The 26,894-nt window shown below is 40.5% G+C and overlaps 1 protein-coding gene across 1 annotated transcript in view; it reads left to right on the top strand.

The window, feature by feature from the left end:
- OPRK1 (opioid receptor kappa 1) overlaps positions 1-26,894 on the top strand; it is a 60,734-nt gene that overhangs the window by 15,791 nt on the left and 18,049 nt on the right. The window contains exons 2-3 of the mRNA XM_075828327.1: positions 12,454-12,785; positions 26,307-26,659. Coding sequence (XP_075684442.1) covers positions 12,487-12,785; positions 26,307-26,659 — 652 coding nt within the window. The 5' untranslated portion in view covers positions 12,454-12,486. The remainder of the gene's footprint in view (positions 1-12,453; positions 12,786-26,306; positions 26,660-26,894) is intronic.

Here is a 26,894-nt window from a genome sequence, read left to right on the forward strand (position 1 = left end):
AGATACACTGGCTCAGCAGACCGTATCACACATGATCGGATTAGATATAGGGCCCAGCTCGCTGACATTGTGGCTCCAGCACTGGACTCAGGAAAGCTAAGAATAATAATTGTTTTGCTTTTTTATGTGTTACTAATTATTTTTGTGTGTTTGAGTTTCCTATTCTCAATAAAATGGATAATGAGGGTTGTGTATGGGATTTTTATTTCAATAAAATATTTTTTTCTATGAATTTGTATTTTTCTAAACTTTATTACCACCACCTTAGTAATGGCCACTGGCTGATTGACAACGTCCATTACTAAGGCAAGGCCTAATGTTAGACATGAAGAGGCTAACACTAACCCCCATTATTACTCCGGTACCCACCTCCACCAGGGGTCCCAGAAATAGCCGGGTATGATCCAGTGCCCGACTATCTGTAGTTTGCGTGGCTGCAGGCTGGTTTTTTTAGTCTGGGAAAGCCCAAAAACAGTGTCCCTTCCCACCCTGGTAATTCTAGGCTGCTGCTGCTGTGTTGTATCTGGTTGGTTATGAAAATGGGGGAACCCCACATCATTCTTTCCAATGATTTTTTTTCAAATGACGTGGGGATTCCCCTATTTTTCATAACCAGCCAGATACAACACAGCAGCAGCAGGCTAGCATTACCAGGGTGGGAAGGGTCACTGTGTTTGGCCTTTCCCAGCCTAATAATACCAGTCTGCGGCCGCCCCGGTGCCTGACCATCATCACTACAGATGGTCAGGTACTGGATTGTGCCCAGCTCTTCCCAGTACCCCTGGTGGCGGTTGGTACCGGGGTAATAATTGGGGTTAGTGTTAGCCTCTGCACTGGTTAACACTAAGCCCCACCTTAGTAATGGATACCGTCAATCAGCCAGCATCTATTAATAAGGCAGTAGTATTAAAGTTTAAAAAAATACAAAGACAAAGAAAAAACAGGTCTATTGAAATAAAAATCCCCCACACGTCCCTCATTAACCATTTTATTGATAATAAAAAAAAGCTGACATCAAAGTAGTCCTCGAATCCAACGTAGTCCAACAACCGGACCTTTAAAAAAAACAGAAAAAACAAAAAAAACATTAGTAAGGGCATGTACACATCACCGCTGCCCTTCTGTCGGAGGTTTCCGTTGGGTAACCCCTTAACGGAAATGCAAACTGAAACATCAGCTTCCGTTTCCCAAACCATTAATCTCCATGGTGACGGAAACGTTGCTAAAGGTTTTGGTTTGTCACCGTTGTGACAGGGTTCCGTTGTTTTGACGGAATCAATAGCGCAGACTGTCTACTTTCACTGTAAGAGATCTTGCAACTGTAAGGAATCGAAAAACACAAAGTATATTAAAAAGGTACATATTTATTTCATTATGAATGAATGATTAACCCCTTAATGACCAGGCCATTTTGCACGTTAATGACCAAGGATAATTTTTTTCACTGTCGCATTCCAAGAGTCGTAACTTTTTTTTTATTCCGTCGACATAGCCGTATAAGGGCTTGTTTTTTGCGGGACGAGTTGTATTTTGTAATTGTACCATTTTTAGATGCTTATAATATATTGATTAACTTTTATTAACTTTATTTTAGGAGAGTATTGAAAATAAGCAGCTATTCCAGCATTGATTTTCACGTTATAAATTTACGCCGTTTACTATGAAGCGTAAATAACATGTTCACTTTATTCTATGGGTCGGCACGATTACGGGGATACCAAATATGTAGAGGTTTTATATGTTTTTTCTACGTTTGCACAATAAAAACCCTTTTAGAAAAAAATTACTTGTTTTTGCATCGCCGCATTCCAAGAGCCGTAACGTTTTTTATTTTTCCGTCAATGTGGCCGTATGGGGGCTTAATTTTTGCGGGCCAATGTGTAGTTTTCATTAGTACTATTTTGGGGTACATAGGACTTATAGATTAATTTTTATTTAATTTTTTATGGGGGGAATGGGAGAAAAGAGCGAATTTTGCTGTTGTTTTTTTGCGTTTTTTTTGGATTCCGTTCATCCGGCAGTTTAATTAATGTGTTAATTTTATTGTACAAGTTGTTACGATCGCGGGGATACCATATATGTGTATGTGTGATTAAACCACTTTTTGGGCAAAAAAAGTCGTTTTATTTGATTTTGACTGAAAATATATATATTTTTTTCACCAACTTTATTTAACTGATTGACATTTTTTTTTTTTAGTCCCACCAGGGGACTTCACTATGCGATCTGCAGATCGCATATATAATGCTTCGGTATACTTAGTATACCAAAGCATTATTGCCTGTCAGTGTAAAACTGACAGGCAACCTGTTAGGTCATGCCTCCAACATCGCCTAACAGGCAGATGCTGAAGGCAGACCTGGGGGTCTTTGTTAGACCCCCGCTGCCATGGAAACCCGATGGCGACCCGCGATTTCTTTGCGAGGGCGCCGATGGGGTGACAGAGGGAGCTCCCTCCCTCTGTCAAACACATTAGATGCCGCTGTCACTATTGACAGCGGCATTTAATGGGTTAAACTGCCGGAATCGGAGCGTGCTTCGATTCCGGCAGTTGCAGCAGGAGCCAGGCTGTGTATAACAGCTGTGCTCCTGCCGCTGATCGCATGGGTACAGTCTCAGTACCCGCGCCATCACAGGACGGATATATCCGTCCTCCTGCGCGAACTAGCAGCTGCAGAGGACGGATATATCCGTCCTTCGGCGTTAAGAGGTTAAAGGGATTTTACCATAATAAATATTTATCACCTATCCGAGCATGCGCAGTACTGCTCCATTCATAAGGGACTCACAGGGACAGCAAGGTAAGCCTGTTATGGGGATCAGTGGGGGTCCCAGCAGTCGGACTTCCACCGATCAGATATTTATCCCCTATCCAGTGGATAGGGGATAAATATTGATTATGGTAACACACCTTAAACATTATTAACAAAATACTGGAAAATCTTTTTTACTGCTATGTTTGATTTTGTTTTTGAAATGCAGTTCCAAAATCCAGAGGACTGCCTTGGGACCTGAAGTCATATGTTTGATGTGTTCTAGATCACATATTCAATGCCTATTGAGATTAGAATACAGATTATCAGGCTAATCTAATGAGTTGACATAATTGCAAAATCCAAACGTATGCATCTAAAGCAGCACAAAGATTTATAAACTGTTCAACAGCCTCCGTAGTTCACGTTTCTACATTATATTTATCATATCTTTTTTCTTAATAGACCTAAACATGACCTCATTTCAGACCACATTAGACTGGTTTAGTATTAAATAATTGCCTTTTCTCTATAGTTCCTGGCAAAGCTGAAAGAGTATTATTAGAACTGGTGAATGAGTGTGATTATGGAATTTTTGTATTGATTAAAACATATGAGGACCTTGAATTTGCAGTGAACAACAAAAAGAATAAGTTAGAAAGACACATAAAATAGATGTATTGACATAAAAGTGAACACTGAATCCCAGAGGAGTTACAGTATTAATAAGTCAGTTGGACTTCAGGTGCTTACTATGGAGAACCTTTTCTTTCAAACCATTGCATCCAAGATGAATCAACATTAAGAGGTGACAACTAAATAGTGAGCTAAAATTTTGGTTTGATCAAAAAATCAGTATGCCAAAATTCTATTGACAAGAATGATCTTCATGACCAATAATCTTTCTTTGTTCTTAAATAGACCATTGTTAATGCATAATATTTTTTGTAATGCAATATTTGTATTACTCTAGTTTATATTGTATATTTAGTTCATTTTTTTTTTACTAAGGCCACATGACTTGGTCATCTATTGTATATTTACATTAGTAATTTTTTGTCCCAGTTTTTGTCACAGCAATTGCGGTAAAAGCGCAGAATTTTTTGTCAAAACCGCCACATTTTACAGCGATGACCTCATTTGCATAAAAAAACACAAAAACTACTCATGTAAACATAACCTAAGGCCCCATGCACACGACCGTATTTTCATCTATCCGTAAATACGGTCCATAAATACGGATTCGTAGTCATCCGTAGCTCATCTGTATATACAGATCCGTAAAAAAAGAGGGAGGCTGCAAGTGATGTCACCAACATGTTGCATAGCAACACTTTCGTAAATATGGACGGTTTATGGATGCACATCCATGTTGTAATTATGGACAAGAATAGGACAGGTTCTATAATTTTTTCAGCACGGACACCCATCTGTAAATATACAGAAAGGTGTCCGTGGCCAATAGAAATTAATGGGTCCGTAATTATGGGGCCGTAATTATGGTTGAAATATACGCTCGTGTGCTTGGGGCCTAAGTCTGATATGCATTGCAACTGCTCTGTGGGGATATATAATGCTGTCATGTGACAAAGACAACCTGTCAGTACCGGCTGCAATATTGTGGTCAATTTGCTTCAATCTGCAACTTGGCTGCAAACCTGCTTTACAACAGCCTTGAGTAAGTGAGTGAACTAAATCAAATGTCGCAATTACATGTATTGGATAATGTAATACATTTTGTAAGATACAGTATAAGTGGAACCAAAACTGGGAACAATAAATGATCATTGGAATTGAATTAGAGTTGATTTGATATATGACAACTTGTAATACAAATGTTTCTGTAATAAAAACTATAGCAATGACTTTAGAAATTTTTTTATATACACAGTTGGCTCAATGCATAAAAACTATTCTAACAAAAAACATCAATTTTGCAAATATAAAACAATCAAATTACTGAAAAGTAAAAGCAGCTATTGGCAACAATGACACTGAATAGTTTTTATTCATGAAGCCCATAATGTTTACAGGATGTAAAGGGCTTGTATGAGATTAGGAGAAAGGAGACACTTTTTTTTTGCAGTTTAGCCCCACAATTTTCATTGATAATCTAGCTCACAAAATGTAATTGTTGTTCTGCTGAGATCAGTAGGAATCTCCTCTACTATGTGTACTTAGCTGGTACCTTCATCTATTAGATTGAGAGGAATGGGAATTGACCTTTCTTTCATCTTCCTGTACAACACAGACAAAAGATCTTTGTCGATCTTAGCAGTAAAAGACACCTAGTGAGATTGCTGAGAACTTCCTCAAAACCTGAAAAGTTAGGTTTTGGAGGAGGTCTCAATTATTACATGTTAGCATTCCTTATTTATTGCACGCAAGTGAGCATGAGGAGCAGGGGTGGGATCTGGCCGGTTCACCCCGGTTCTCCCGTACTGGTTGTTAAACTTACCGCCTGTTCACAGAACCGGGTGAAGCGAGAAACCGGAACCGGTCCCCTGCACTCAATTGTATCCACGTCCTTAGGACGTGGATACAATTGAGAAGCCTAGCGCTGCACTGGCGAATCATCCACCATGCGGCGCTTTAGTGATGATGCAGTTGGCGCGATGACTCATCGCGCCGCTGCATCGTTCCGCTGGAGGAGGACTGGCGCTGCTGGAGGACGGAGCGGGAACTGGACAGGTAAGCATATCATTTTTTTTCCCTTTTCCTTCTAGTGGGCAGCGTTGGGGGACTTATCTATAGTGGACTATACAGGGAACAGTAACGACAGAACTACAGAGGACTATATAGGGAACAGTAACTACAGGGGAGTATATAGGGAACAGTAACTACAGGGGACTATATAGGGAACACTAACTACAGAGGACTATATAGGGAATAGTAACTACAGGGGACTATATAGGGAACTAACTACAAGGGACTATAGGGAACTAACTACTGGGGACTATATAGGAGGCACTAACAACAGGCGACTATATAGGGAGCACCATCTACAGGGAATGCCACAGGGGCCCCATCTACAGGGAACGCCACAAAGGGCCCTATCTACAGGAAATGCCACAGGGGGCCCCATCTGCAGGGAATGCCACAGGGGCCCCATTTACAGGGAACACCACAGGGGGCACCATCTACAGGGAATGCCACAGGGGGCCCCATCTACAGGGAATGCCACAGGGGGCCCCATCTACAGGGGATGCCACAGGGGGCCCTATCTACAGGGAATGCCACAGGGGGCCCTATCTACAGGGACCGCCACAGGGGGCTCTATCTACAGGGACCATCACAGGGGGCTCTATCTACAGGGATCGCCACAGAGGGCTCTATCTACAGGGATTGCCACAAGGGGTCCCTATCTATAGGGAAGGCCACATGGGGCCTTTACTACAGGGAACGCCACAGTGTATGGTACTATTATATTCAGGGACACAGTGTGTAGCACTATTATATTCGGGGGCACAGTGCATGATACTATTATATTTCGAGGCATAGAGTGTGGCATCATAAGAATTTGCACTTCGGTGATAGGTGCAGAGATGTTGAAAAAGTGAGCATCCAAAGACATCTGAGCAGCAAATGGGCCATGGCCAGGAGGCATCATAGAGGTCTGGACCAGATGGAAAAGTAAAGAGAAAAAGAATGACTAGAATCTGAGAAGTTGTCACCGGTGAGTCAGTAAATGTAAATGTTTATTCTCCCTGTGACTGCTCAGTACAGTAGTCACAGTATGATCTGCAGCGAGATGATATGTGTATCAATCTTTTTTGTGAAACAGCAACTCCCAGCATATCCTTACCATCGTTCTGACTATACTGGGAGCTGTAGTTTTATGCCGTACAAACTTTTATATGGCAGGGGTTAAACTAAATTTACAAATTATCTCTGTACTGAGCTGTATATGTACTAGTGCTGTATATATGTACTGAGCTTTGTTCTGGTGCTGTATATATGTACTGAGCTTGGTTCTGGAGCTGTATGTACTGAGCTTGGTTCTGGAGTCATATTCATCATAACAACTAAGCTCAATACATATATACAGCATCAAAGAGAAGCTCAGAACATATATACAACCCCAGAGCCAAGCTCCGCATAAAAATACAGCCCAGTATATATATACAGCACCACAACAAAGCTTAGAACATATATACAGCATCAGAACGAAGCTCAATACATATATACAGCATCAGAACAAAGCTCAGTACATATATACAACATCAGAGCCAAGCTCAGTACATATATACAACTCCAGAACCAAGCTCAGTACATAAATACAACACTACAACAAAGCTTAGTACAAATATACAGCATCAGAACAAAGCTCAGTACATATATACAGCACTACAACAAAGCTCAGTACATAAATACAACACCAGAACAAAGCTCAGTACATTTATTATACTGCCCCATAACCAAGCTCAGTGCATAAATACAACACCAGAACCTAGCTCAGTACACATATACAGCACCAGAACCTAGTTCAGTACATATATACAGCACCAGAACCAAGCTCAGTACATATATTGTAACGCCCGTGGTCGCTAACCACAAACTCCTTCCATCCAGTTGACTCCCTTCTCTCAAAAGATGTTTGCACATACGGCCATGCTGCTCCACAGTGACCACCAGGGTGCAGTCACGAGCTCAGTCCAGACTTGAGAAGCCAGAGCGCAAGCATGTTTGTGATTGAGCTAATTGGTCCAGAGTAACCTGGGCTATAAGAAGGTTCCAGCCCATCCTCCCACGCCTGAGCTTTGTTGTGTATTCCCAGTCTGTCTTGCATATGGCCCCCTAGTGTTTCCTGCTCCCAGTGTTCCTGTACCTGTTTTCCTATACTTGTATCCTGATCTAGTGCCGTGCTAAGCTGTAGTCATGCTGTGCTGTATACCACGCCTGTCCTGCTTCTCCACGCCTGACGTTCACCTGCTGCCAAGTTCCTGCCAAGCCTGCCTTGCTACTGTCCGAACTGCCACAGGTACCCTATACGAACTATAGTTTTTTACCTGCGTCCTGTTGGCCATCTGCCTTACCGCCAAGACGGTACGGCCGAGTGGGTCCACAAACCCTACGTGACATATATACAGCAAAAGAACCAAGCTCAGTACATAAATACAGGCCCAGAACAAAGCTCAGTACATAAATACAGCACCAGAACAAAGCTTAGTACATATATACAGCACCAGGACAAAGCTCAATACATATATGCTGCACCAGAACAAAGCTCAGTACATATATATCAGAACAACCAAGCTCAAAACATATATTTATATATATATATACACTACCGTTCAAAAGTTTCGGGTCACCCAGACAATTTTGTGTTTTCCATGAAAACTCATACTTATATTTATCAAATGAGTTGCAAAATGACGAGACAATATAGTCAAGACATTGACAAGGTTAGAAATAATGATTTTTATTTGAAATAATAGTTTTCTCCATCAAACTTTGCTTTCGTCAAAGAATGCTCCATTTGCAGCAATTACAGCATTGCAGACCTTTGGCATTCTAGCTATTAATTTGCTGAGGTAATCGGGAGAAATTTCACCCCATGCTTCCAGAAGCCCCTCCCACAAGTTGGATTGGCTTGATGGGCACTTCTTGCGTACCATATGGTCAAGCTGCTCCCACAACAGCTCTATGGGGTTGAGATCTGGTGACTGCGCTGGCCACTCCATTACAGATAGAAAACCAGCTGCCTGCTTCTTCCCTAAATAGTTCTTGCATAATTTGGAGGTGTGCTTTGGGTCATTGTCCTGTTGTAGAATGAAATTGGCTCCAATCAAGCGCTGTCCACAGGGTATGGCATGGCGTTGCAAAATGGAGTGATAGCCTTCCTTATTCAAAATCCCTTTTACCTTGTACAAATCTCCCACTTTACCAGCACCAAAACAACCCCAGACCATCACATTACCTCCACCATGCTTGACAGATCGCATGGCGTCAGGCACTCTTCCAGCATCTTTTTAGTTCTGCGTCTCACAAATGTTCTTCTGTGTGATCCAAACACCTCAAACTTCGATTCGTCTGCCCATAACACTTTTTTCCTATCTTCCTCTGTCCAATGTCTGTGTGATTTTGCCCTTATTAATCTTTTCCTTTTATTAGCCAGTCTCAGATATGGCTTTTTCTTTGCCACTCTGCCCTGAAGGCCAGCATCCCGGAGTCGCCTCTTCACTGTAGATGTTGACACTGGCGTTTTGCGGGTACTATTTAATGAAGCTGCCAGTTGAGGACCTGTGAGGCGTCTATTTCTCAAACTAGAGACTCTAATGTACTTGTCTTGTTGCTCAGTTGTGCAGCGGGGCCTCCCACTTCTCTTTCTACTCTGGTTAGAGCCTGTTTGTGTGGTCCTCTGAAGGGAGTAGTACACACCGTTGTAGGAAAACTTCAGTTTCTTGGCAATTTCTCGCATGGAATAGCCTTCATTTCTAAGAACAAGAATAGACTGTCGAGTTTCACATGAAAGCTCTCTTTTTCTAGCCATTTTGAGAGTTTAATCGAACCCACAAATGTAATGCTCCAGATTCTCAACTAGCTCAAAGGAAGGTCAGTTTTATAGCTCCTCTAAACAGCAAACCTGTTCACAGCGGTGCTAACATAATTGCACAAGGGTTTTCAAGTGTTTTCTAATCATCCATTAGCCTTCTAACACAGTTAGCAAACACAATGTGCTATTAAAACACTGGAGTGATGGTTGCTGGAAATGGGCCTCTATACACCTATGTAGATATTGCATTAAAAAACAGACGTTTGCAGCTAGGATAGTCATTTAGCACATTAACAATGTATAGAGTGTATTTCTGATTAATTTAATGTTATCTTCATTGAAAAAAACTGTGCATTTCTTTCAAAAATAAGGACATTTCTAAGTGACCCTAAACTTTTGAACGGTAGTGTATATATATATGCATATATAGCCTTAAGGATCGGAAATGATGCACTAATACATTTATTAAGTACTCATTTGCAATGCAATAACAGGGTACATCTAGAAGTAAGGAATATATAATAAAAACAATAGTTACATTAGTTATAGGACCATCAGAGAATATTGACTCATTATATATCAGGCACTAGGGACATTTTCCACCCACAGGCTCGTTTACATATCTATAAATGACCCTTTACACAGTTGGCTGCAGTTGTTCTGTATTTACCCTGCACTGTCTCTATAGATCTCCAGAATGCTTTACTAAGGCATGATCCTGGCAGTATGGAAAGCTTTGATGCAATACCAGTAAAACAAGTGAATACAGCATATCAGCTTATTCAATATGAAAGCTGTTGAACTGCTTTGTTTATTGTCTCAGATCTCCTAATGGTTTTTACATCTAGAGTCCTTTTCACATTACTTCCCAGTGCAGCAATGCATCAAGTAGCCAGCAAATATGATTGTAGACTGAGCAATGCACTATATCATGATACCATTTTATTTACTGCTTCAAAGAATCTAACCCCATTGCACCTACAAAATCTACTGTCATAAAACTTTGCTATCCAAAGTATACTGCTGCCTCTTCTGCTTTCTATCATTGCAAATAACCTCTCATGGAAAAATTAAATAAATGGCCTCGTACCTTCTAGGTTATAATCTTTTTCTATTGCACAAATAAGGTTAACTGAAAACTTTATGAATAAAATGAGATTTCAAACTACATGTAAAGGTTCATCCATGGTGACCATACCGTTTCTACAGTATACAGAATATACAGTATTCTACTGTCATAACATCGGAATGTGTGTTCAACTTTATGTATTCAAGACTGGGGAATTGCGCAATATCATTATTTGTTTTAATAAAGTTATAGTGAAATTAATAAAAAAGACAGTAATTGTTAGTCCCATATTTCTTGATCCCGGCTGAAGGGAGGCAGCATTTTGGCACATATAAGATACATTTTTGCAGATTATTGGTTGAGGAATTTGTACCAAATATCTGCAACAAAGTACAATACAATGCAAGTGAATGGTGCTTTGCATAACCTCATTCACATGAATTCACATAAAGATTCACAACAGATAGGGCATGCTGCAGAGTTTAAAATACAAACGCAGGATGAAAGGATGGATGAAGGATGAAATCCCTGCAGTGAATCTAGCCGTAGAGTCCATCCCTCCCTATCCAGTTTTGGGGAAATGTTGGGGTTAAAATTTCACTTTTTGTTTCAGGCAGCAAAAAGGCAAGAATTACTCCAACAAGTTTAATGAGCCCGTAAACTTTTTTTGTTGTTTCTGGTTTTTTTTCGGTTGAAGAACTCCCATTGAGAGACATGGGGGTTAATCTACCAAAACAAACAAATGCATGCTAAAACCGCATAGTGTGAACCAAGCCGAAGATCTGTCTATTGAACATGCTATTGAAGTGACATAGTTAGATTAGGCAAATAACATGTCAAGGGGTTTTTACTCAGGACGATTATCGGGCAGATGAGCGTTCATATAACGCTCGTTGACGATAATTGCCCTGTGTAAAGAGTGCAACGATCAGCAGATGAACGAGCAAACACTCGATCATCTGCTGCTCGTATCGTATTAAAAAAGTAAAAGATTATCGCTGCCGACATGATAATAATGTATGGGAATGTGCGATCGGTGTAATGAACGCTCGTCCCCATCCATAGCTCTGTGTGACAGGAGCAAGTGCGTGCCGATCAACGATGTCTCGTTGATCGACGCTCGCTGCACCGGCCGAGTGTCGGCAGGTGTAAAAGGGCCTTAACGCTTTTCCTTAAAGTGGCCTTGTATAGAGGTTGGGAATGCAGGGTCTATGGAAGAATGCATATATAGGATCAAAGAAAAGGTTAGGGATAGAAGACAAAAGGTTCTTGTAAATTGATTTGCAGTGGTTTACAGCAAGGATCCGAACTGAACCAGGTATTTTTAAAGTTTTTTTAATTTATGGCCCATGTGAGAGACAATATAGCAAAAATAATTTTTTTCTAATGCCCCAGAATGTTGATAAATGGAAGTTTATGCACTAAAATATTAAGAGTACTGGTTGATGCAGTAGGTAGCGTTAGTCAATGCTAATCAGCAGCTACGAAAGGTTGCCAATAAAAAGGAACATACATATAATTTAGCATAATATAAGTATAGTATTGCTAGTTTTAGGCCCCACACTAAAGAAAAATCAAAAGTCTTGGAGAGATTTCAAAGACGGCAATCTTGAAATGGAAAACTATTACCATAATTTCTAATAGCTTTTAATTTATGCCACTTTGCTGATAAGAGTCCCAAAAAATATTGTTTTGTTGGTCGGATCAACCTGTCTGTGGTCGGCATTTCAAATGAAAATATAAAAAATCAGACTTGATCAGATTGGAAAAAAAAACATGTCTAAGACGTGAGGGAAGGATAGTTAGGCCATGTGGAGCAGTGCAGTGCCATTGGCAGGAAGCTGTACAGCAGCACACTGGGTCCTCTGGAGCTCTGCACAATGGAGCTATAGGGACTCTATGTCCTGCAATATGGGGATTTATTTAATATGTTATGTTAAATGTTATTGCATATTTGTTATTCTTAATGTGTCCTATTTAATGTTATTTTGACTGTTGGTTTGTTTTTTTGTAATTGACATGCTAATAAAAATACAAGAGTAGATTAATTGAGATAAATTTTTATTTATTATATTGTTTTTTCACATGCTTAAAAATTAAATGATCTTGACTGACCATTCTTTATGTATAAACAGTGTTTTCTGCAGACATTCAGCTTCTTAGCACATATGGAATCTCCAGTACAGATTTTTCGAGAAGAGGAGGTTGATCCAAAGAGAACTTCAATGGGTACTACATGCTCCCCAGGCTGCATACCTATCTGCACCTCCATCTGCTATCCCAACTCCAGTTTGATGGTTGGCTGGGGTGACTATGAGAATGTCAGTGATTACACAGTGTCACCAACATATGAGGGCAACCATACTACTATATCTCCTACAATTTCTGTCATTATTACAGCAGTATACTCCATGGTTTTTGTCGTTGGCTTGGTTGGCAATGCTTTGGTTATGTTTGTAATTATACGGTAAGTGAACTTTTGAATAATTTCAATATAAACAGCTCTGGGTGTAAACACAACTTTTGCAATTTTCTTTTTTTACAGGCACAAAACATTTATCACTAAATGTGACTAAATACTACTGCAAGTTAGTACTAACTAGGTATAGTAATATTATATGGTAAATTGTCCACAGTCTAGCAGCATTGGTGACAGTGGGTGGGTGCATGCCCCAGGTACTTGCCCTCGTCCCTTATAGATAAAAATTCACAAAAAAGGCAGCACTTCCAAATAGGTGGAAAAAAAGGAGCTTTTATTAGCCCTGGGGCACCAAGGCTAATAAAAGCTCTCTTTTTTTTTGCCCATATGCGAGTGCTGCCTACTTTATGGATTTTTTATATTATATGGCAGTGATATTATTCATTGGGTAGAGCACGGCCAAGTAAATTAATAGTCTTACATGTGCTACAAACTTTATTATCATCTGATATTTCATGTTGATCAAGTTCATGGACTCCTAGCATTTACCTAAATGCCAAGCCGTTTTGTAAAAGGGACTGCTGCCGTTTGTAGCGTGACCTCACCCCTTTGTAGAGTGCCTGAATCCTGTAGGTGCTGCTCTGAAATGTATGAAATTATATTTTACAATAGAGTACCTATTACACTGACTACAGCAGCATGCGAACACAACATTTGGGTCAGAAATGTCCAGTTATACATATCTATAAGGCTTCGTTCACATCTGCGTCGGGGTTCCGTTCATGTGTTCCATCAGACCTTTCTGACATGTCATATATATTTAGGTGGATTTCTCCTTTAATCTTGAAAAACGATACAAACTACACAGTAATGCTAAGCAATTAAGTTTACATAGTTATGATCTCAGCTACCTTGATTTTAAAGTTCTTTGCTTATGCTGCAGATAATACTGTTCTTTGGAAGAAATTAAAGGGGTTGTCCCACCATTAAATATAATATTGATTGTATATATCATAGTAAAATTTCCATTTACAGGCTGTTAAAAAAAACGATCCAGTAAAGAGTTAAGACATTTACTTACATAATGTGGCGCCACCTGGTGTTCAAAGAGTATAGCAATGTTCAAGTCTTCCTAATGAGCTGAGTGCTGTTAGACACACATGCTCAGTTACTGTCCCCACAGCAAGTACTCTGCATAGTGATCATCTCTTCACTACAGAGCAGCCAATAGAAATAGCTTACTGCTTGTCAGGGAAGGAGCAGACCCTCTACAGTAGCATGGCAGAATACCTGAGGAGATTCCTTCTGCAGGGGAAGTAAGGTGGGACTATATTGCCAGCTGCCAGAGAGAAAAGGACAGTAATTCTGCTCTGAGCCGCTCCCCAGCAGCACAGATTAGCAGCGGCACCAGGAGGGACACATGAAAGCCAAACATTTTGTAAAAGGTATTTTTTTGGTTGTAGAAACACTGCACATTACATTAAAGAAGCTATTAACATGCTTAAAAACCCACATGAATTAGGGTATGTTCACACGTACACGTCCGTAACGGCTGAAATCACGGAGCTGTTTTCAGGAGAAAACAGCTCTGGCTTTTCAGACGTAATGGCATGTTGCAGGCGCTTTTCGCTGCGTCCATTACGGACGTAATTGGAGCTGTTTTTCCATGGTGTCAATGGAAAACGGCTCCAATTACGTCTCAAGAAGTGACAGGCACTTCTTTGACGCGGGCGTCTTTTTTACGCGCCGTCTTTTGAAAGCGGCGCGTAAAAAAAATGACCATCAGCACAGTACATCGTAAAACCCATTCGAATGAATGGGCAGATGTGTGCCGACGCTTTGGATCCGTATTTTCGGACGTAATTCGGGGCTAAAACGAATATACCCTTACAGTAGCAGAGTTGAATTTGTCATTTGACTGTTTTTTCTGTGAGCTATAATAATTCACCGAGTTAAGGTAACTCTGTAGGTTTGCTAAAACTCGCCAACAGTCCAGTTTTTCGAACCAGACCTGGGTGTGTTTATGCAAACTTGCTTTAAAGGGGAGTTTTAGCCATTTGGATGGTGTTCTTGGCAGTTTTGTGGTCTTTACCTGACACAACAGGGATGGGGCTTACAAATGTCCTATGATTTAACCCCTTCCCGCCGCAGCCCTTTTTCAGATTTTCATTTTCGTTTTTCCCTCCCCACCTTCCAAAGGCCATAACGCCTTTATTCTTCCGTCTATATAGTACTATGAGGGCTTGATTTTTGCGGGACAAGTTGTAGTTTTTCGTAGCACCATTTATTTTGCAGTATAATGTACTAGGAAACGGGGAAAAAATTATTTGTGGGGTAGAAAATGAAAAAACAGTGATTCCGCCATGGTTTTTTGCGCGCCATTTTTACGGAATTCACTGTACAATTAAAACAACATATTCATTTTATTCTATGGGTCAATACGATTACGCCGATACCAAATATGTGTAGGTTTTTCTATATTTTACTACTTTTACAAGTAAAAACCTAAGTGTAAAAAAGAAAATGTATTTTGTTTCGCCAAATTCCGAGAGCCGTAACGTCTTTATTTTTCCGTCGATTAAGTGGTATGAGGGCTTATTTTTTGTGGCATAAGCTGTCGTTTTTAATAATACCATTTTGGTGTAAATGTGACGGTTTGATCACTTTTTATTTCATTTTTTGTGGGAGATTAGGTGAACAAAAAATAGAGATTCTGGCGTTTACAATTTTGTTTTTTTTACGGCGTTCACCGTGCGGGTTAAATAATGATGTATTGTGATAGTTCAGACTTTTACGGACGCGGCGATACCAATTATGTTTATTTATTTAATTTTTTACTATGCTCTAGGGGGAAAATGGGAAAAGGGGGGTTTTTTGAACTTTTAATATTTTATTTTTTTTTACACAAAAAAAACAACTTTATTTAACTAATTTTTACATTTTTTATTAGTCCCCCTAGGGGACTTCAACCAGCGATCGTTAGATCGCTTGCACGATATACTGCAATACTAATGTAATGCAGTATATCGTGATTCTGACAGTCTCCTATGAAGCCCTGCCGGAGGCAGAGCTTCTTAGGAGTACCAAGATGGCGGACCTGGGGGACTTCGTCAGACCCCCAGGCAGCCGTGTGAACCAACGGCTCCCCCCGATCTCGCCGCAGGGGGGCCGTTGAGACGTTACAGGGGGTCGCCCCCCTGTTTTTAGTAATTTAAATGCCGCGATCTCTATTGAACGCGGCATTTAACGGGTTAAACAAGCGGGATCGCGCTAAAGCGCGATCCTGCTCGTAACCCGGAAGTGTCGGCTGTAACACACAGCCGACAGATTCGCTCTATGGAGCGGACTCAGCCCGTGAGCCCGCTCCATATTCCCCCACCCGGCGTGCGCCGTATATATACGGCGGATGTCGGGAAGGGGTTAAGATTCAAATGTTGTTAAGTATGGGTTTGCTTTTAACCTTTTGGAAAATCACAGATCATGATAACATTGGTAATATAATACATTGTACTAAATAAAAAACTAATCTCTGATACATTTTTTATATTAGTGGATAATAAAATTGGCAAGATGCCGATAGCTTATTGTTGCTTATTGTACATGTTCTTAAAATTAAGCTCAGTTCTGGTGTAAAACAAGAACAACATTAGCATTCATGCTGTGTTTGGAAGTTTACAAACACTTATAATAAAATCATTTTACCACCATCCAAGCCTGCAATGCTTGGACTGTTCAGCTGGAGAGCCATATAGTGTGTCATAAACTACTGGGGTTCCTTGGGCTGACCAGAGGGAATGAATTGTGAGGGCCTACCATTTTTATGCATTGCAATCTTTGTTGTTATCATTGCGCATGCAGGACATGTCATCATAAACGTCAAGTAGGTTATGTGTGAAACAATAAACCCTAATGACAAGTGATTGGCTCCGAAGTCAGCGCCCAATGAGATTTTTTTGTGTTAGGACTTTGGATTACAATATTGTGTCAGAACCTGGGCCCTCTGGCACTTTGATCGGCCATTCCAACGGTGAATGGCCTAATGGCATTTTTACCCATTTCAAGGATTAAAGGGGTTTTCCCACGAGAGACATTCATGACACATCCACAGGATATGTCACAAACGTCAGATAGATGCGAGTCCCACCTCTGGGACCTGCATCTATCTCCAGGACGGTGGCCCCCTAAACCCCGTTCAGCCGCTCTGTGTTGCGGCTGAATGAGGTAAATTCCGACCATGAAAAATGTTATATGGTCGTGAGTTACGTAAACAGCGTAGCTAGCTGAGCTACGCTGTTTCCGTAAGTGTCATAGAACTTAATGGTAGTTACGGAAACAGCGTAGCTCGTATGCTATGCTGCTTCTGTAACTGCCATTCACTACTATTGGAGTTACGGAAACAGCGTAGCTCAGCGAGCTAAGAGAACATCTAAAAGTTACTGAGCATTTTTTACTGCGCTTTTTGGTCCTTGCATTAGTTTTAATGTCCGCGGGCAAAAAACGATGAAAAATATGTGCAGGCAGTTCAAAATCTGCCTCAAAATTTCTGAAGGAATTCTGAGACAAATTTTTTTCTGCCTGCAAAAAAACTCAGTGTGAACATGGCCTAACAGTGAAGACCAGGAATAGTAATCGTTATTCCTTTGGACAAACGAAGCATTTTGAAATAGAAAACGAAAGTTGAGACAATACAGAGCATTGTCCTAAAGTTTGACAATATAAAGTATGAAAACAAGGAAGACATGGAAATCTAGAGAGATTCAAGTAGTGCAAGAAGTACATGGTAAAACCCTATTGAATTACAAAATATATCAATGTGAGGAACATCTAAAGTATTCCCAGAGACGTGTAGCCTAGAGCTGTAGCTCTCTTCTTCTTTATATTGTAGATAAAGAGGAGCGGGCTCAAAAAGCTCAAAGCATCTGCTGCATGGTCCGAATCTCGAAAGGGGGCTCCTTCCAACTGGCCCCCAACACAGCATCAATCCAAAACAATATAGGGACAGCACTTATGTTTTAATAAAACAATTTATGAATTTTGTGCATGCAAAGTTTCATCTCTGCAGCCCTTCTGTAGATGTTTTTATTTTTTTATTAATTTTTTTATTTTAGTCTCCCTTGGCTGTGTGCCATTTGGTTCCGTTTTATACTCAAAGTTAAGGTTAATGTAGCTTTTGCCAACTATTCATTAGTATGTGCTATACTGTAGACTTATAAATAATAATAGCAATATCTGCCCTCATTCTATGCACCTTTTTATGTCTTATTCAGACGAGCGTGTGTGAAATCGGCCATGAAAGAAGGTCGTTTTTCACTGCCAATTTGCACCCGTGGGGGACACATTTTCACGGATCCCTCATAGACTTGAGTCTATTGGGGGATCCGTGAAAATGGACAAAAAATTGGACATGTCCGATTTTTTCACGAGCATTGAAAATGGCCGTCACGCGGACGATTTTCAAATTCGTCTGAATAAGCCCTTACTGTGTTGACTCTTTTTATACAGAGTCCATGTGTGTACGCATTCCACTGGTTGTCTGTGTAAAATGTAGACCGCTCATAAATACTATGTCATAATTATAGTAATATTCTTGTGAGCTCAGTTCTCATAACATCACCCTTTTACCCCAATTAATCTATCCCTCTATAGTTTTAATTAACTTTTCTTGCTTATTATAACTATCCCGACTCCTCTGACCCCCAGCTCAAGCCTGTTGCTACCACAGACTAGAATGGGACCATCTGCTGGTATTTTATAGCAGTTAATTTGCTAGATAAGAAAGGAATTTCGTAAAACATGTTTATGTAAAATATGGTTGTATTCTTGGTATGATTATAAATTCTCTGTTAGCACAGAGAATCAACCGTTGAATAGACAGCCATATTTCATTACCACCTCATTCAATGCATGCTCTCGCAGCTCCATGGAGACTACTCACTTTCCAATGAACGTTTTATGCAAAATAATAATTCCTCAAGTCCAAATTCATCTCCAAGATCCACTTATTACTTCATATAAATGTATGTTGATATACAGCAAATAAAGCTGAAATATCATTAAACCTCAGAATGGATGGTGACAAACAAAAATAATTGCATAGATTTTTTATTTTTTTATCTGAGTTGGATAAAGACTAAGTAGGTCTAACCAAATTGTAGTTATTCTGGGTCCCGACCTTGAGATACACATGAATGCACCACAAGAGTTTCCCTCAACTTCTTTGAATTGCATATGCCCCTATTGCACAACTATCCAAATACATAATCCCCCCTCGAAAAGATCATGATCCATGGCTATCTTTATGTTATGGCAGCACAAGGTATAAGAATTTTAGCAATTTGACACATAATTGCAACCTGGAATCTAAAGATCGTATGCATGCAACTTGGAGGTTCATGGTAGGTAGTAGTAAGCACTGCATTTGGATACACATATATGCGCCTGTTACAACTGCTTGTTTTAAAGAGAACATGTCAGCTCTCCTGACATGACTTTTTTAGTAAATGTACTTTCTGATGAAATAACCATGCTAGAGCGCATTTTTAAAAAAATGTGTTGTACCATTCCTCTCTTATTCCTCCTAGAAATGTATGAATAAATTGACATCTGGGTGTTAGCATTCCCCTTGCCAAAGGGGTGTGTGCCTACACAGCCTGAGACTGAGACCACTGATTGGATAGTGTCAGACTGTGTAGGGACACACCCCAACTGGAAACACCCAGTTGTCAATGTATTCATAAATATGTCGCTATCGACAGACACAATCACTTTTATCTGCATCCTCAGGACGCAGATACCAATGAATACTATAGGCTGCAGGCAACATTAGGCCTGCAGCCTATAAGGTGCTGGGAAGTCTCCCTGCGCAGGCTGGCATGATAACCTCACTGTATCACGCCGGTATGCGCATGCATCCTCCCCTTAAGGCCGTGCAGCACTCCGTTCATCGTGGGAATGGGGCAAGGTAAGTACAATATTTTTTGGGGGGCTATAGGGCACTATATACCATGGGGCATTGCTGTGAAGCACTATATACATGTGGGGGGGGGGGTCACTGTGTAGCACTATAGAAATGGGGGGAGCTGCGTGGGACTATACGCAAGAGAGGGTGCTGTGTGGCACTATATACAAGGGGACTGTGTGGCATTATATACCAGGGGGGCTGTGTGGCACTATATACAAGGGAGGGCTGTGTGGCACTATATACACACAGGGAGAGCTGTGTGGCACTATATACACAGGGGTGCTGTGTGGCACTATATACAAGGGGGGAGCTGTGTGGCACTATATACAAGGGGAGCTGTGCGGCAGTATATATAAGGGGAGCTGTGTAGCACTATTTACAAGAGGAGGGCTGTGTGGCACTATCTACAGGGGGCTGTGTGTGGCGCTATCTACAGGGCGGTCGTGTGTGTGGCGCTATCTACAGGGGGGTCTGTGTGTATGGTGCTATCTACAGGTGTCTGTGTGTGGCGCTATTTACAGGGGGTGTGTGGCGCTATCTACAGGGGGGGCTGTGCGTGATGCCTTCTATAGGGCGGCTGTGTGTGGCCTATTTAGAGGGGGGCTGTGTGGCTCTATCCACAGGGGGGCTGTGTGACGCTATCCACAGGGTCCAAGGCGTTCAGTGCCTGCTTAAAGACTACAAATCCCGGCATCCTCTTCTTTTCCCTTCACTCCTATTTCACTGCCCACCCATAGCCCATGGTACAGCGGGCTATGCAGACAGAGGGTGCTGTCGAAGCTACTGGCTGCTCGTTCCTGATGTTTGGCCTGTGTAATCCGAGCAGCGATCAGCCGACAAATAAACAAATGCTCGTCGTCGACTGATCATATTGCTTGTGCAGCCTATAAAATCATCGTTATCGGCAGCACATCTCCTTATGTATACAGGAGATGTGCTGCGAACAACCATGCAAGCTGATGGGAACCGAACAAGTGTATTAACGATTATTCGTCCTCAACCGGGACCAACGCCCCCTGTAAAAGAGCCTGTTAACGAGCGTCGATTAGCTTGTTATATCGTCGATCAGTTCTCGTTATGAGCAGAAATCTGTCTACAGGCACCCCCTTCAGAAACAGGCTAATGTATCTTATGACTCCAAACGTAGCCTTAGACATAAGATTTTAGTGGGCCACCTCATAGATGGCTAATAGATGGCTGTTCATCTGGATGACTTGTTCTTGACCTTGACTGACCATTGAATTCCACTGAAGTCAGGTAAACCCTCAATTGGAATACATCCAAAAAGTATTGGCCAACTTCAACATTCCCATCTTATTAATGTGCATGCTTACATTTACTGCCAAAAGCAATAGTTTTGACTGACGGTTGTCTAAGGTGTATGGGCACCATTAGTTTTCTCTAATGTCAGTAGGTAGTTTTGGTGCTTAGATTATATATTATACTTTCAATGCTATCTTTTGATGACACCGCTTTTTGGAAACTTTGGGCATGTTATACAGTACATGAGGTCTTTAGAGTTGCTCTCTGAAAGCTAAACTTATTATATTTCAGCAATGAATGCTAGGAGCCAGGGATATTGCTTAATAGATTAAGCAATAAAACAGCTGCCAAGCAAAATGGAAAGCCTGTTAATTAATGGTGTTAATGTAAGATTTTGTTTGCTTTATTAGATATTGATTTTTTCATTTAAATAGGAATGCAACCTCTGTGACTAGGTTATATTATGCCCCTATTGACTAATGTGAGTTACATGCTCTCTGATGTACAGAACTAAATACTTTAATGTTCTATACTGTAGCTTACCATTAAAACTGACCAGCTAGCAAACACTGGTTCTAATAAATACAGAAAACAAAACAATCCCCCAAAAGGGCTAACAAGGCTAACATTACACTCACTTTTTTCCATTTCCCCCCTCCCCATGCCTTTGTATGTAAATAATCACAAACAGATCATTCTTACCCCAAGATCAGTCCAGTGGAACCATATTTTAACTGAAAGCATTGGATTATGTCTGTTATTTAAGGCTATGTTCACATCAGCGTCGGGTTCCATTCATCGGTTTCGTTCGACCTTTCCGCCAGTGGAACCGATGAACGGGAAGTCAAACGGAAACCATAGTTTCCATTTGCATTACCATTGATTTCAATGGCAATGCTTCTGTTGCAGTTGGTTTCCATTTGTTTCCGTTCCGTAAAGTTTCAGTTTTTTTTTGCAGAAACAATAGCGTGGTCGTCTACGCTATTGTTTCCGTGAAAAAAACAGAAACCTTATGGACCGGAAACCAACTGCAATGGAAGCATTACCATTGAAATCAATGGTAATGCAAACGGAAGCTATGGTTTTCGTTTGGCTTCCCGTTCATCGGTTCCTTTGACAGAAAGGTCGAACAGAACCGATGAATGGAAGCCCGACGCTAATGTGAACAGGCCCTCAGTTATATTTTTAGATTGCTGCAGAGCATCTTTAAAAAAGAACATTAAAATTGTCATGATCTGAAGGTATGTGGACCCACTAGTCCGCTCCGCCGTAGCGGAGAGGCAGCTGGCCAAGTCACAGTCTATGCAAATTCTATACAAGTTAGTAGCACAAGGGTACCTGAGATAGTCCAGACGGTGGCAGGGGCTCTGGCACGGATGGGGCTAGATGTGGCAGGATGCACCAGACGTGGCGGATGGTACCAAGGATGACACCAGACGGGGTGTAAACCAGCAGGCATGGCAGGTTGCGCCAGACGTGGCGGATGATACCAGGAGTGGCAGATGACACCAAACGTGGCATATTACCGCAGGCGGCACAACACGACTCCAATACTAAACAGGCTCAGGAACAAAACACAGCATGGGATACAGGATACAGGTAGCAGGGCACGGGAACACTGGGAGCAGGATAACACTTAGGGACCATTTGCAATACGAACATGGGAAAACTACAACAATCCTCAGGCAAGGAGTGGAAGGTCGGAGCCCTTTTTATAGCCCAGGGTGCTCTGGGGATAGGTTAGGGAACCTTTAGAGAGTGCGCACACTGGCTCTTTAAGGCCGCGGAGGTGCGCGCACTTGCACCCTATAGCACAGTCCAGGACGGGAAGGCCGCGAGGGAGACGCTGGCAGATGTCCAGTAAGTTGCGGTCGCAGTCGTTCACCGAAGGCAAGCGGCAGCGGTCCCTGACCGCAGTCATAACAAAAATCATTTGATTACAAGATGGTTGAGAAATAGCCGACAACGGGGTTGTCTCAATTGGACAAGCCCTGTCCATATACCCTGTCAGCATATGGATGTCAGACAAGAGGCTCAAATCCTCTTCTATTTTCCAATTAAGCAAGTTGCTGCAAAGTTGGGCAAACCTCTTGATAAAGCTAACAACGCGAAACGCGCATCGGGCATCTTTCTGGGCTTACAGGACACACGATCAGTATGGCTTCTGGCTCCGGGCCTAATATGGACTTCAGGATATGAGATCAATCTTGGATCTCGCAATTAAATTAGGTTTTTAAAGAGGAGTCAAATTTGGTTTTAGATATGAGTGGTAGAGATGTGAGAGAATCCACTAACGGGCTTAAAGAATTGCTCAAAAAAAGAACCAAGATATGGTGGAATAAAGCCTTTCTAGAAAAGTACCATATGAAAGGATTAATACCTAGGGGACTTAGAGTACAGGTGTTTCCATCATTTCAAATTGATGACAATACCTTTAAAACGAAATGGGAGGGGTTTGTAACTGAGTGCTCAAGAGGTTTTATGCATCTTCTGTGTCAAGCTAATCAGGTGACCCTGATCAAAATTGAAAATGAAGTTGAGGAATTACAGGTCAAAATTAAAAGAGATCTTTCAAGTGAGGCACTTGAAAAGCTAAATGAGGATATTGATAAGGAATTTCTGAAATGGGAACAAGAGATCTGCTCCACTAAATCCTCTAAATTTCAAAAAGACAATAATGACCTACAGCAAGGCAGAGTATATAGATGGCGGAATTCACGGTCAAGATCTATCTCCAGGTCCAGATCTGGATTAAAAATTCCTGAATTTACCAACAGGGGAAGAAACCCAAGAATAATCTATGAGCAATGAAAGATGTATACTTATTCTCCCACAAACTAATCTTGAAAAAACTACATAGTAGGGGAGGAGTAGATTTGGGATTAAACAGCAAGATTTAAAAAGAGGCCTTAAAGTGTAGCTAAATGTTTGACAAATTTCTGATATGTTATAGAGCACTGAGACTCCAACCAATCGCTATAACAAAGCAGCTGAAGCCCTCATGTGAGCGCTCAGCTGCTTCGTGTCTGTTTGGCTTTTTCCGGAAAGCCGATGTATAGGTGTACGTGCTCATAGACTTTCTATTGAGTCCGTACACGATACATTTATTTCCGGTAATAGCTGAACAGACACGAATCGGCTAAGCGCTCACACGAGCGCTTCAGCTGCTTCGTTCTAGCGATTGGTGGGGGTCTCAGTGCTCGGACCCCCACCAATCCAAACTTCTGACATGTCTCTATGACATGTTAGAAGTTTGCAAACGTTTAACTACACATTAAAGGCTCTTGAAGATCTCCTACAGGAGCAAGTCTCTATTGAACAAGTTTGCATTTTTAGATTCCTTCTTTCCGATCACTTATTCTATGATGCCTGATGTTACTGTTTCTATATAAGACATATCGGACCTTTAATCCGTGACTACAGTCACTTTTTGCCACTGCCATGAAGTTTCATCCTTACATCTATATTTATGGATATGTCTATACTTAATGTAGGATTATGGTTCTTTTTGATAAAACCTTTTGTAATTTTCCCTCTTTTACTTTTCCTCCTCTTTATTGTTCTTTTTTTACTTTAGTATTTACCTGTACTTGATGTGATGCTGCCATTTATTTGGGCTGTATCTCAATACATACACTGTTGGTATTTTAGATTTCCTCTACCCACTTATTGTAAACAAAGTTGTATTTTTATACTTTGCATCATTATGTTGTTGATTTACACTTAGTAAAATACTTTGATGTTATTTATATATATATACAGGAACAGAGAACAAGTAACAGCACCAGGACTTCAGTGTTGGGGAGATGTTGGTTTATTCACCACCAGGTGGAAAGAATAAGCAACGTTTCGGTTCACACCTGTTACTTGTTCTCTGTTCCTGTTGTCTCATTCCAAGGAGTTGATTCTTCCTTCTACTGGTAACGTGCACATGGCCTGATGTTCGGTTTACCTTGAGTGCTGTGTTTCCTGCATCTATGTATATATATATATATATATATATATATATATATATATATATATATATATATATTTATTACATTGTTACGGAGGAGGAGTCTTTTTAGGTTAGATTAATACACCTTTTTATTAAAACATTTTTTTTTGTTCCTTTGTGACCTTTACATTTACATTAAGTACATATAATATTTTCCCCATAACATTAAAATACCTCAGGCTGTGTCTTGAGCGTCAGGCATACTCTTGGGGTCTTCGTTCCGGCGATTGTACCTGTCTGCGCTTGCACGGTATCCAGAGCCACGCGTGCGCAGTATGGTCTTGACGGATTTGCTCTCGCGATGTTTCGTTTGGCACTCATCGCCGCTTGATCAGGCATCTTATTGGCTTTCTGCATACCACCTGACTCATCTCGCACAGCATTTAAACTGTTCTATGAACATTCGTTTAGTACCCCTTGATAAAGTTAAACACGCGAAACACGCGTCGGGGAATCTTTCTGGGCTTACAGGACACACGATCAGTATGGATAAGTCACTTGATTTTCATCTACTTATATACCCATTTTTGGGAGACTATCTCTTCTTTTTTGAAGTGTGAGGGGTCACTCCCTCCATATGACAGTGCATACATATGCTTACCACATGTTATCTAATGTGATTCATTGAGCAGCACGTAGTACCTACACCATCGCTTCCCTCCATAGACCTACTTTGCATGTATGTTTCTCCTTTTTGGAAATCATTTCGCTCTATATAGAGTCTTTGTTCAGGCACTTTATACCCATTTGCTCATGTGAAATTTAAAAAATGTAGCTACTCCTGATATGGCACAATAGCCTTCTGTATATGAGATATTGTTGCTACTTTTGTTCTTTATTGTTCTGTATATAGCCCATATACAGTTATCCATTAAAATTCTCTATTTTAATATGTGTTGTTATTTAATAAAATTTAAAAATTTTCCTATTTTTGAAATATTGGCAATAGTATATGACTCCTTTCTTTGTGTATCAATCTAAATGCGGAGTTTCTATTAAATACTTGGGAGGTGGCTATCCAGACTAATGGACAACTAGCCCACTGGTAACTGTCCTACGAGACCTATGTTTATGATAAAGTTTGGGCAAAGTTTCAAAGTATTGAGAAAAGTAAAAAATTATATATATATATATTATTCATCTTGACAGGGCTGTGTACTTTAACTTAGGCCCATGATATTTAATCTGCTGTTTTATATATTTATATTACTTTTGTCATCTTATACACTACAGCACATCATTTTTTTTAAGATTAGATGAATGAAAATATGTAAGAGATTTATTTTTTATTATTCTAACAAATTTATTTTAATTGCGTTACAATGGCCTTTAATTTTTCTTTCTACAGATACACCAAAATGAAGACTGCAACCAATATTTATATCTTTAATCTGGCATTGGCTGATGCTCTTGTGACAACTACAATGCCTTTTCAAAGCACTGAATTCTTAATGAATTCCTGGCCCTTTGGAGACATTTTGTGTAAACTAGTTATATCTATTGACTATTATAACATGTTTACCAGTATATTCACTTTAACCATGATGAGTGTTGACCGATACATTGCTGTGTGTCATCCTGTAAAGGCACTCGATTTTCGTACAGCTTTAAAAGCAAAATTCATCAATGTGTGTATCTGGATGCTATCCTCCTCTGTTGGAATATCTGCCATTGTACTTGGAGGCACCAAAATGAGTGATGGTGAGTTTTTTTTACTTCTGTATCTCTATTAAATATATGTTTCTTTGTTGTGGACAATTTCTATCATGTATACACGTCTGTCTGTCTGTCTGTCTGTCTGTCTGTCTGTCTGCCTATCTATCTATCTATCTATCTATCTATCTATCTATCTATCTATCTATCTATCTATCTATCTATCTATCTATCTATCTATCTATCTATCTATCTATCTATCATCTATCTATTATCAATTGAG

Source organism: Rhinoderma darwinii, chromosome 5, assembly GCF_050947455.1.
Source record: "Rhinoderma darwinii isolate aRhiDar2 chromosome 5, aRhiDar2.hap1, whole genome shotgun sequence".
Classification (NCBI taxonomy): Eukaryota; Metazoa; Chordata; class Amphibia; order Anura; family Rhinodermatidae; genus Rhinoderma; species Rhinoderma darwinii.